General features: G+C 36.2%; 1 protein-coding gene and 2 pseudogenes across 2 annotated transcripts; all 3 read right to left on the reverse strand.

Annotated features, from left to right (window-relative positions):
• Positions 1-1100: 1100 nt before the first annotated feature.
• Positions 1101-3149, reverse strand: LOC147410864 (putative cyclin-B3-1). 2 transcript variants are annotated; one of them, XM_086447417.1, is made up of 4 exons: positions 2893-3149; positions 2528-2626; positions 2261-2439; positions 1101-1533 (listed from the first exon to the last, which is right to left on the reverse strand). In XM_086447417.1, the coding sequence occupies exons 1-4, from the start codon at positions 2938-2940 to the stop codon at positions 1398-1400; spliced, it is 462 nt and encodes a 153-aa protein (XP_086303543.1). In that variant the 5' UTR covers positions 2941-3149; the 3' UTR covers positions 1101-1397. The 2 variants fall into 2 exon arrangements, with proteins under 2 accessions (XP_086303543.1, XP_086303473.1); XM_086447347.1 differs by lacking the exon at positions 2893-3149 and adding an exon at positions 2706-2804.
• A 257-nt stretch (positions 3150-3406) lies between these two features.
• Positions 3407-5645, reverse strand: LOC147410865 (DNA-directed RNA polymerase II subunit RPB1-like; annotated as a pseudogene).
• A 1496-nt stretch (positions 5646-7141) lies between these two features.
• Positions 7142-9042, reverse strand: LOC147410866 (protein FAR1-RELATED SEQUENCE 5-like; annotated as a pseudogene).
• Positions 9043-12852: the final 3810 nt, after the last annotated feature.

Consider the following 12852-nt stretch of genomic DNA (forward strand, 5'->3'; position numbering starts at 1 on the left):
ATTCACAAAGCTGAGAGGGATTACAATTCAAGGTGAAGGTATCATCAACGGCCGCGGCTCAAACTGGTGGAAGGATTCACTGTTGTACAAACATATTGTAAATCTTTGTAATAATTTGAAATAAAAATTAGATAAATTAGAAATTGAGGACTAGAATAGACATTTGTAATTTGTATTTTCTGTATGGATCCATCTAAGGAATCTTGTAATATCACCAAAATTTTCAATAATTTTCTTATGAGATCCCAAATTATGGTTAAATGAATCACATTCCTTCATTCCATTATATAATTGTGTGTTATGTAATTTATTTATAAAATTGTTGTTGGTTAAATGATATATTACCTCTTTAACTTGGATGATATTTTCTCCTGATTGTTGTACCATTTGAATTTATTTTGGGAAACTCCAACTACTGATGTAAAATTTCAATTTTGTGTGGAGTGATGCATTGTTTATTATCTTCAGCTCTATTTTGAACAATATATTATAAGACTGATACACTTTAGAGTGGAACTTCACCACTTTTGCTAATGCATTCCACTTCTAAATAGTATAGTCGAGGATGATTTGTTACCATTATGACTTTTTAATAGCTTGGAGATGATTATCAGTTTCCAATCTTCATGTATGACCACATTCATGGTCTAGGAACCTTAGTACCGCCAAAGCTTATTTCATTTTTACTCCAAGTTTCATAATTTCTATCCGTAAAGAGTTCAATACGCTCATTCTGTTTTTTATGAGTTGCACTTGTGGTGATGATGATTTGAACCAAAAATCCAATTAGAGATAAAAAAAATATTTATTGTTGTCTAGATGAATGGCTGCACTCGTTCTCACCAAATACTCATACTTGTCCATGCCAAATTGCTGCTTCAAGTCCTGTAAATCTTTCCATGTCTGAATAAGGGATAAACTAAGAATTTTGCAAGGTTTTCTCAACTGTGGAAGGCAAGGTAAGATGGTCCTACTTCTCGTGCCACCTCAGTACCCCACAACTTTCCTATAATTCCAAATACCCATTTTCTTCAAGCAAAATGTAAACAACAACAATACATCATAGCCCAATTTCTGGTACCATTTTTTTTTTTTTACACAAGTCTTAGGAGAGTACTTGAATTTGAAATTAAGTGAATAGTAATAGTGACTGAATTACAAAAAAAATCACTTTTCCTTAGTATCCTAATTCCAAACTATAACAGAGAAGAGTAACCATCAACAACAATATAAGGGACTTCTTGAAGTATATTATACGCACAAAATGACACAGGATCTTTCTTCGTGAATGTTTGATACCACGGATTTACCACCACATGAGCACTAGTGTTAGTGTGTGGTTCGAATGGAGGACAAAATTTACAGTGAGATTGCAAGCTTGTTTAAAGAAAGTTAGATCAGTGAGGAAGCTGATTCATGGCTTTTATCTCTGCAACACAACTGAGTTCAGGCTGCAAGTATTTCTCATAACTAACTTTCAAAGGCCCAGTTTTGACAGATTTCTGGAAGCTCAAGATCATATTCGCACACGCCCTGCATTTGAAACAACGATCAAATACATCTTAATGTAAATTAATTGCAATATCAACAACTATGGCTTCATTGCGGGGATTCACAATTTAAGAAGTTTAATAGGATTTAAGTGGCTGGACTGGAGGAGTCCATAGGTAAATTAGAGTGTGTTGGGGATCACAGGTTTGTCCTACTAGAAAGAACAAGAGATGAATAAAAAAAACACATTATTTATTAATTTATTAAGGTTAATGAGCATACTTATTGCCCAGGAAGGTTTTATGTACTTGGGCTTTTCTTCATAGCATGTGGGGGTGTGGGGTCAAAAATGACAAAGGGATCATGCCAACAGTTTAAAATACAGGGGGTTTCTCTAATATTATCCAAAGACCTAATGGGGTAGAACTTTTAACTTCATCCAAAAAATTGAACTCTGTGATTTGAATTGAAAATCTGAGTACTTAGTTTTTGTTTGTCCTAGCTCAATATCTCGAATGTTTAATGCTCTTAAACTATGAGAAGACAAGGAGTTTGTTGGTTGACGTAAGCTACTGGGTTTCTCACCTAACCTCACCAACTTCTACCCATCCAATCCTCAATGCTCAGCATTTTTGGACATTTTCTTAAGGATAGCCTTATCCCGGGATAGTGAGATCGAATCAGGGATAGCAAATTAATCTAGTTGAAGTATGTTGACATATAAGGTATGATGATAAATCGAAAAACAATTAGGAAATGAAGTACATGCCTGAGTTGAGATTCTTCATAGCGTGTGTGTTTGCAAAGCAGTGGGGTCCAAGTTGGAGTCATCTTCAGGGTACATCTCGCAACATAGATTGCCAATGCACATAGCAAGGACGGTTTGAACTTCAAAGCCTCATATTCAACCAAGCACAACTCAATGAGGTAGAAAGATAGATGTTCAAGCTGGTACAAAATCCCACAAAGAGAAGAAATATTAAGATTGTTAGTGATTGGAAATCTTATTCATTTTGAAAGCATTACACATATATACCTTTGTGTCAGATTGAGCAGCCTTGAGAAACCTTAGCATGAACACATATGGGGTTGGTGAGTTCAATCGGAACATCAACTTCTTAAGAATTAGCTTATCCTGAAAAGGGATGCCAGTTTATTTCATCATCATTAAGAAAAAATAATGGTAATAAAACGGAAAATCTGAAGATGCAGACCATTGCAAGCATTTGATCTCTTGTATATGATGGGTTTGTGCTTGCATAAAACTTCGATGCAGAATTCATTTCCATCTATTTGGGTTACTTTTACTTGTATCTACAAATTATCAGTAATCGTGTAAGGAAACATTACAACAAACTCACACCCATTTAAATTTTCGTCAAAGGAAAGATAATGGGGTACCTTGTACATCACATTTGACTGAAGAAATGGAAGTCGACGCTGCTTCATCAAACATATATGATTAAGTCCATCCTTTGAAAAAGGAGGAAGGGAATTGCTGCTGCCCCCCTAATGTACTAATGTACCCATACACCTTGATTCTAATCATGTTAGCAACAGGGCGCCCTTAGAATGGCTCTTCATTGAAATAATGTCTGAATTCGTTGGGAGAAATCAACGCCTTGACGGCTGCTGTGTTATATAAACAGCATAGAAAAAAAGCAAAAAAACCTTATCATTACAACAAATAATTTTGAAAAAAAACTGGGATCAATTCCATAATGACAGATTTCTGAATTTTGGAATCAATTAAATAGAATCAAGGCATTTCAATTTCTACTACATAAGAAACTTGATGCAAACAAACATGAATGCAAATGAAGTTAAGAAAATCTCTTTTTGAAACCTAACAATATCTCTGAAAAGCAAAGAATTTATCAGAAAAAAAATGTAGCCAAGTTGATGGGATAAAATGTTAAACCTGTGTTTCAATCATGCAATGTATAATATCCTCCATAGCCTTCACAAGACGCCTTTGTATATATCCAGTCTCAGAAGTTTTCACGGCAGTATCAATAAGACCTTCCCTACCACCCATAGCATGAAAGAAGAACTCTTGTGGAGTCAACCCACGTAGATATGAGTTCTCCACAAAACCACGACTTTCGGGCCCATAGTCATCTTTAGTAAAATGTGGCAATGTTCGATCAATGAAACCATAGGGGATTCGTTTACCCTCAACATTTTGTTGTCCAACACAAGCAGTCATCTGCGAAATGTTGATAAAACTACCCTTTTGAACCTGCTGTCACCATTGCTTTGAGATTGTTACTTTCAGATAAACTCTTCTGGGCACTACTTCCAGCATCATCACGAGCCTTATTTAACACCTGGATGTGGTTCCTAAGTTAGAAAAATTAACACATACAAGCTAAAAGTCAAGGTAGGTCTAAAACAATCAGAATATAGTAATTGCAAACCTGGTTCACTCTGTTCTCAAATGACTCCATCATAGTTCATCCAGGTTCAGCCTCAATTCTTTTCTTGGGCAGCCCTAATAAGTCCTTTCACTTCATTCTTTGCTTTAGAAATTGTTTCATTAATTTTTTCCATGGTTGCCACATCAGCAATCATGTCCTCAATTCTAATACTAAAACCATTCTGTAAAAGCCAATAATTAACAAGCCACTGTGTGTGACCTAAAAACTTACGGGCTGCATCTGGACCAACCTCTTCACTACGCATATGAACATGCATTTTAGCAATAACAAGCGAATCTGAAAATCAGTGTGTTCATACCAGATGACATGAATAAGAGTGCCTGAAAGGACCTCCCTTCTCTCTATTCGAACTTGTGTATCTCCCGGGGTTAGAAAACTTGTTTCAGATTCCAAGTGCCATGCCGAGGTTCTAATGAGATTTATCTGCTTAGGAATGATAAGATTAAACACTTGTTTTCCCGTCCAAACAGGTCTAGGCTTCAAAATTACTGGAGTAGGTATTTTCCCGTCAAAATCTTCCCACCACATCAAAATATTCATAAAGACATCATATGACAATTCAAGAGTAAATTAGAATCTCAAAATTCCTAGAAGGAAACAACTATATTACGATGATACAACAAAGGAAAACAATGTAGTAAGATTATGGATGACATCACCTTCTCAATGAATGTATCTCTTTTGGTGATTTTACGACATCCTAACAGTGTATCCTGCACAATACCCATAACAGGCCGATTTGATTGAGGTGAAACTATGCATTTTGGTACCATCATGAGCTCCAAGACTTCCGCTCTGGTTTCAAATGACTGAGGAACATGCATGTTCATTTCATCTCCGTCAAAATCAGTATTGCATGGGGAAGTGACAGACAAATTCAAACGGAAAGTTGAGTACGGCATAATTTTGATTCTATGCTCCATAATAGACATCTTATGAAGACTAGGTTGCCGGTTAAAGAGGACATAGTCCCCATCATTCAAGTATCCCTCCACCTGCAACCAATATGGAAAAAGTTCAGACATAGTAAATGTGTGAAGACTGAATCAAGAGCTGCAAACTTGAGGGAAACCAGCCTTGTATCCGAACTCCAAATGGTGATCACTCACTGCTTTCTTCAAGTACCGAAGATCAAGCCTCTGACCATCTTCCCTTATGATGTACTTGGCACCAGTTTTTCCAGGGGGAGGATGAGGCCCATATTCAACAAGCTCCTTCAACCTGACAGATACGGAGGATCAATTAAGAAGAGCTAAAAATAAAAATAAATAAATCAAATGTAATACCTTTCAATGTTATATGGTGTCACAGTTTCTGGCTAAGTTAAGTTTAAAGCAATACTCCATGGCACTCCAAGTTCGTCAATGTTTATAGTTGGATCTGGTGTGATGACGGTTCGAGCTGAAAAATCCACCCGCTTCCCCATCAAGTTACCTCTAATCCGACCTTCCTTAGCCTTAAGCCTACTGCATATGGATTTGATGGGTCGCCCTGAACGTTGAGTAGCCTGCACAGTAAAAACCCCTCTTAGTTGACCTCCAAAAGCAAACATCAAGATTTTATTGGATGCTCTTAGTCATGCACACTTACCCTTGGCTGACCCGGCAACTCATTATCAAAATAAGTAGCTATATGGAACTGCAGTAACTGAATGAATTCTGAAATAATATGTGCAGGAGCTCCATTTCTCTCCTATTTCTTAAGGTTCTCCATTTGAGAAGAGCTGCTAAACAGAAGACAGGGCAATGAGTAATTAAGGCAAGCAAAGAAAATTGCTTCAGTAGCATTAATATTTTTACCTTATAGAAGAATGGACTTTTCGCAGCTAGGATGTGTGCATCTGTTTAGCAGGTATTATGAGATTGTTCCAGTTTCATTTTCACTGGACAGTCAGGATGTGTGCATCTGTTGTACCCATCTCCACAAAATCTCTCAGTTACTAATGAAAGACTACCCTTATGATTGTATCGAGTTGCTTTAACCCGACTGTCTGAGTCCTGTCTTTGCTGCAACTCATCACAATCAACTTCAACAGACCCTGTAACCTTGTAAACTGGTGGGGTTTGGGACAGTTACAGATAGAGTCAATTCTTGTAAGTAGTCTAAAGCATTATCATTTTTAATTGAAGATTTGCATATACAAATGTTTGAGTTACACACTGACCTTGTTCTTTCGTAGAAGCATTGTTGGGGGTCTCGGTATTCAACTGAAGTAATCTACGTTTAGAATCTAGATCATCGTGATCCTCAACCTCATCGCGAATCCTTTTCAACTTTGAACTTGGACCTTCGACATCATCTCCACTTGCTGCAACAGGAGAAAGTTCGGGGGTACCATTTGGCTTGGTATGATTAGATGTTTCAATTGCCATTTGACTGCTAAGCTGAGGTCTAGCATGATCATGCTTTCCCTTGTAGATAATCTCTGTGACATGCCCATTGAGGTCTAACAGGAGAAAGTGTTGCTTGAATGCCACTGTCCGAGGACTTTCTCTGCTGCAACTCATCAGAAGCAGTATCGACATGTACACTAGATACTGAATTAATGTCATCAATAGGTTTATTTGGATCAATCACATATGGAGTTAATTCTTGTGAAACTACTTCGATATTCTCATTTTCAACTGTAGGTGAGGGTACAATCTCCCTATAAATCAACACCAAATAGTTAACAGAAGTAAGAAACTATACTCTGTGATCAAAGTGAAGGAAAACTACATCAGATTCCAACTCACAAGAAAACAAAAATGTAAATTCAAAGGAAAACATAACATACCCTCATTCCAAATGAAAGGCCTCGTGATCGCTCTCCATGTCTTTGCCCAATTCTTGTATATCATCAATTTCTGAGGAAAAATTCATAAATAAATAAATAAGACATTACTTAAAATTTATTCAATTAAATGCATTAAATCAAGTCATTAGTTTATAAAGATACTTATAATTACCTTGAATACAATCTTTTTTCTTTCTGTTTGGATTCACAGGACATATTCGATTATCGTGTCCAAGTGCACATTTTCTTTTCTTCTTTTGTTGGCTCAACTCAATACTGCTTTTCAACCGACCCGTAGTATCAGCTTTTTCTTTTCCCTTCTCATCCTTCTTTCTACCCTTTGTTTGCGTGACATTCGGGTCTAAAAGTAATTGAGATAGGTTACATTTTCCTTTTTCATGTGCCTCTTCATTCGGTTGAGCAACAATTTCTGTCATTCTTCTTCCATTTTAATTGCATAAATTTGTTTCGACAAATCATTTACGGCATTCGTGAAAAATGCGTATGCTTTCATTGAAGATGATGCATAACTGGCTAATGTAGTTGCCTGTTTACACATATTGCCATATCTTAATGCTTCGGAAGGTTCATAACCATCGATTGTTACTTGTACATCCATCACCCTAAATTTATTGGCCCCTTGTCTCCATCTCTCAATAATAAAGTGTGATGGTATAACATCAATGTCAAGATGTGTGAACACCTTTAAAAAATGCCGACAAACAATTCCAAGAAACTCAAATTTTTTACACCCGCATGTACCCTCGTAGGTATCCACATTTATTTTCAAATAAAGTCATCAGGCTCGCCAAACTTTGTTTTTACAAAAAACGTCTGAATTCCTTCTTCCATCTCCCTTCTTTCAACTTTATATCGGAAAACTTGGACCCATTCTTCCTTTAATTTTTCAAATATACTTCTCGTATAAACTGTTGCTGCATGTTTCAAAAGCAAGTCGTTGTCATTGACACATCGAAACTTGTGCTCTGTCTCATAATCTTCATCATTCTCCTTTTTCAAAATATTCTTCAAAGCTTCTTCATACTTCACAACAAATTCTCTGAGATTTGTTGTCGAATTAACAAATCCATCAAAAAATGCATTGATGCTTTCGCTACGCCCAGTGGTATTCATACCAGCAAAAAAAGTTGTTCGATTATAAGTAGGCACCCAAGATTCCCGTATTTCAAACAGGTGTTGCAACCATTCATTTTCTTCTAATCCATTTCCTGAATCCTGAATCACGTTATGCCACTGTTTTTCGAACTCTTCCCCAGAATATGTCGACCAAATACATTTTTCTATCCTACTACTTCTGAAAGTAGAATTTTCAAAGTATTTATGAGACAATTTCTCTGCAAATTTCTTCCGAATGTGCCAAATACATAGACGATGACGACTGTTGGGAAAAACTTTGGCAATTGCATTCCTCATTGCCAAGTCCTGGTCTGTGATTATTGAAATTGGATGTTTTCCCCTCATAGCTTTAAGCCACATCTCGAACAACCATACAAAAGTAGTCTCTGTCTCATCTCCTAGAAGAGCGCATCCAAATTGGATAGATTGAAAATGATGATTGACTCCAGTAAACGGGGCGAACGGCATCTTGTACTTATTTGTCTTATAAGTTGTGTCAAATGTAACCACATCACCGAAATATTCATATGACAATCTTGACCTCGCATCCACCCAAAAAAATTAACTAACTGCTCTCCCATCTTCATCACATTGTATCCCATAGAAAAATTGTGGATTTTCATTCTGTTTTTCAATAAAGTACTCAAGTACACATTGTGCATCGCCTCTTTCTAAATCCTGTCGCCTAACATTTCGAAGGTGATTGTAACAGTCTCTAACATCAAAACCGATCATATCTCCACGAAGAATTGATGGAACTTTATTAATTTGAATGTTTTGATTATGAAATGTTTCTGTTAGATCCTTAGCTACGCTCGGCATATTTCGATTCAACTTCATTTTCATTCTCCTCGATGGCGTGACAACCTTGTGATTATGATCATCGTTGAAAACCGACACTCTCCATTTTACTGCACGTTGGTCGAATACAATGCGCATGTTTGCTTCACATCCACATTTAAAAGTAGAACAACTTCTTACAATTCTCTTCTTCCCCTTTTCATTCTCATCTGTTATCGCATCTTCTTTTATCCTCGATGTATATTTTCCTTCATGTATGCAAACATATCTTATCCCAGTCACCGCATTTGAACCTCTTATCGTCCTAGAACTACTTCGTACACGAATGCAAAACCCTTCTTGACATCCGTATTCTTCATAGTATTTTTTTGCTTCCTCAGTTGAATCAAAAACCATCCCAACATATGGTGCATTTAACTTTCGAACATCTTAGTTAGGACTGAGGCAATCAACACGTTCCCCAATATCTACTTCCATAATCAAAGATGATCCCACATTTTCATTCACATGTACACTCCCACACTTGTCAACGTCAATCGTGTCCATGAAGAATTATCTAAAACAAATTAACAAAGTCCCAGTTAAGGTTAACTAAAATATATTGAAATTTCTATTTATTCAACATCTAAATAATAATACAAAAGTAGTTTCCAACTCATGTTTCTTACATTCAAATCAATAATACTCGAAGCTATCTAAAAGAATAAATGGAAAGCCATTTCTAAAATCCTCAAAAGGATTAGTGGCATGTGTGTCAAATAGCTAGTTAACTTACCCCGAAAAGCCTTAGAAAATATGACCAAATCTCTAAGGCCACTTGTAATGAATGAGTAAGTGATCTACATTTACTTATTACATCCCCAATTTCATAAATAATTTATCACACCCTAGTTAAATATTAAAACACACAATCCAAACATTACAAAAGCTTGGTTCAACTAATTATTTCAACATTACAAAGCGTCATAACACATTGAAACAACTTTAGCAGTCATTTACAATTAGGATTAGGCTTATATAAAATCCTAAATCTAATAAATAGAAATCTTTATAAATAAATAAAAAAGACAAAATAATGAGAGAGTGTGTTTCTATTGGCACCCCAACTTTTACCTATTCTCAACATTACAAAGTGTTATAACACATTGAAACAACTTCAACAGTTAATTACAATTAGGCTTAGGCCCATATAAAATCTTAAATCTAACAAATTGAAATCTAAAACAAAACAAAAAATTTGAGAGTGTGTTTCTATTGGCACCTCAATTTTCACTTATTCTCAATGATGACTTTTTTTTTAAGGGGTGAATCTCCATTTTGTACCCTGAATATGACAAAATTTCGGATTCGGTACAGTGTTCATTTTAACTCCCAAAACATGTTTTTATAGTTAATTCGTCACTTTTATAATGTACGAATTCATGAATGCTGTCAATTTTATAGTCTATGAATTCATTGATAAAATACCAGCAATTTTGCCTTATCAGCGATTTCGCTGGTAATTTTTGAATGAATTAGTTGATACTAAACATGATGAATTTGCTGGAAAAACATGTTTTGGGATTTAAAATGAACAATGTACTAAAACCAAAACCCATTTGCAGCATCATACCATGTACAATGTAACAAAACCAAAACCCATATGTGTCGTACGAAACACATTTAAAATGAACAATGTACCACAACCAAACCCATTAGATAGAGTATGGCTTTCTAGGAATATCACATGCTTAACAAGAAATCCCTTTGGGGATTTTCTTCAAACATCCAGTGAACAAGCTGATTTCGTGTGTCGCGATGAGGGTCGAAATGGGGGTCGTAGGAACGCGACCATATATATTTTGTCATATTGTTTTATTTGACTTGTCTATGTAATTTCTCAAATTTTCAACTCCAATCCACTTGTTGATATTTAAGTTGAATTTTAAAATTATGAATGATAAAATCATGGTTTCAAGTATATTTACAATCAACTTGGTATCATTCAAAATTGAGTAGAATATTCAATGTGAGTTGCATACATAGACAACTTGGTGGGTTTGCTAGAGTTGGCACATTAACACTTAGGAATTTTATGGACTATGGGATAGGTGAAAGCAATGAGCCTATGTAGTGACAATCAGACATATTTTGTGGACTTGGGCAATCACACTAGAGGATGCATAGACCCCCATTCCACAAATATCTACGTAGACCCAACAAGTAGTGCACCTACACACACACATATCAGGCCAAACAAATAAATAGGGGGACAACAAAGTATGGCTTTCTAGGAATATCACATGCTTAACAAGAAATCCCTTTGGGGATTTTCTTCAAACATCCAGTGAACAAGCCTATTTATTTTATTGGGTTGTAAGCAACAGATGCTTAACATGTAACACCTTTGAGCTTTTTCTTCAAACACAAAGTGAATAAATTTCTGCATAATAAATCTATTTTTCCTTCTTCAATAAACATAAATAAAATCGTAAACATTAATAAAAAGGCATAGAAAATACATCAAAAATATAAACTATGATGAAAAAAAAAAAAAAACAAGAAATGTTTAAAGGTGATAATTTCATAGCTATAAAATTTAAAATTAAAAAATTAAAAAAAAAAAAAAAGAAAAGTAAAAGTAAAAAGGGTTGCTGATTTCTTACCTGAGAGAGAGTGAATATGAAGATCGAAGTCTGTCGAGGAAGACGTGTGTCTGTGTGTCGTCCGAACGCAGAGGGTAGAAGAAGAAGATGAAGGAAGAAGACGAAAGAGGGTTTCGTCGTCGTTGTCGAAGAGGAAGAAGACGAAGAGAAGTTTGTAATTCCTTCGAACGCAAAGGGCAGAAGACGAAGAGAAAGAAAACGAAGAGAAGTCTGTGTAAGACGAAGAAGACGAAGATCTGTTAGAAGAGGAAGGAGCTGAATCTGTGTGTCTTCGAACGCAGAACCGAAGAAGACGAAGATCTGTTTTGATATTTAGACTTGGGTTTTTTTTAAACGGGGGGCGTTTGCAAATAACGAAAATTCGTTATTTTACAATCGATTGTACCGCTACACCCGATCTGGACCGCTGATCTGCGCAAAATCCGACGGCTGGTTTCGTGTGTCGCGATGAGGGTCGAAATGGGGGTCGTAGGAACGCGACCCTATATATATATACCGCAAACGTCGATCTCTACTAATTCCCAAATAAACTACATTGCTAAAAAGACCTAAATAATATATATATATTATATATATATATAATATATATATATAGGGTCCCGTTCGGCACCCTTAGTTTTACCCTACACTTTAACAAATGTGTTTTGTCCTACATGGGTTAGAAGTCTCGGAATGGGCTGATTTTTGGTGAGGATGATCTCTATGGTGAGGAGATCATCCTCACCAAAAATCAGCTCATTCCAAAACTTCTAACCCCATCAAAAATGGTTTACAAAAAATGGACGGTCCACGATTTTTCAAAGTGTAAACATGGGGCTAAACATTTCGGAATGGGCTGATTTTTGGGGAGGATGATCTTCTAATCATAGAGATCCTCACCAAAAATCAGCCCATTCCAAAACTTCTAGTCCCAGTTTACAAGTTGAAAAATTGTGGACTGTCCATTTTTTGTAAATAATTTTTGATGGGGTTAGAAGTTTTGGAATGGGCTGATTTTTGGTGATGATGATCTCCTCACCGTAGAGATCATCCTCACCAAAAATCAGCCCATTCCAAAACCTCTAACCCATGTTTTGAAAAATGTTTTGCCAAAATGTTTGTTGCTGAACATTTCCCATATATATATATAAATATATATAACACCGTACAAAAAGGATGACATGGAAGGTCGTGTACAACGGAAGAGGTAATAGTTCCATCTGCACTTTCGCGATCAGACGTTTCAAGATCAACGGGTCATAGGTCAACAGGACAAAGAAAGTTTCCATCATCAGTCACGTTCTCCCTCTTTGTTTAGCCCGCTTGCTTCCGGTGGTATTGCTTATTTCTTAGTCTGCCCATTCAGATGAGTCTCCTTTACTTCAGCGAGAGAGATGTTCCACACGGAAACAGAAGGTCGATCAAGTACTTCTTCAAAAAAGACACCGTTAAAATCCTCCATTTAGCGCTTAGAAGGAGAGAACAAAAAAGCAAAAAAGAATAAGAAATGCAATGCTGGCTGTCAAACTATCAATAAAGTAGAGCGCTCAATAGCGATACGGCTTTTTGGCTGAGCCTACTC

The sequence above is a fragment of the Akebia trifoliata genome, chromosome 1 (assembly GCF_017979445.1).
Source record: "Akebia trifoliata isolate Shusen 1 chromosome 1, ASM1797944v1, whole genome shotgun sequence".
Lineage (NCBI taxonomy): Eukaryota > Viridiplantae > Streptophyta > Magnoliopsida > Ranunculales > Lardizabalaceae > Akebia > Akebia trifoliata.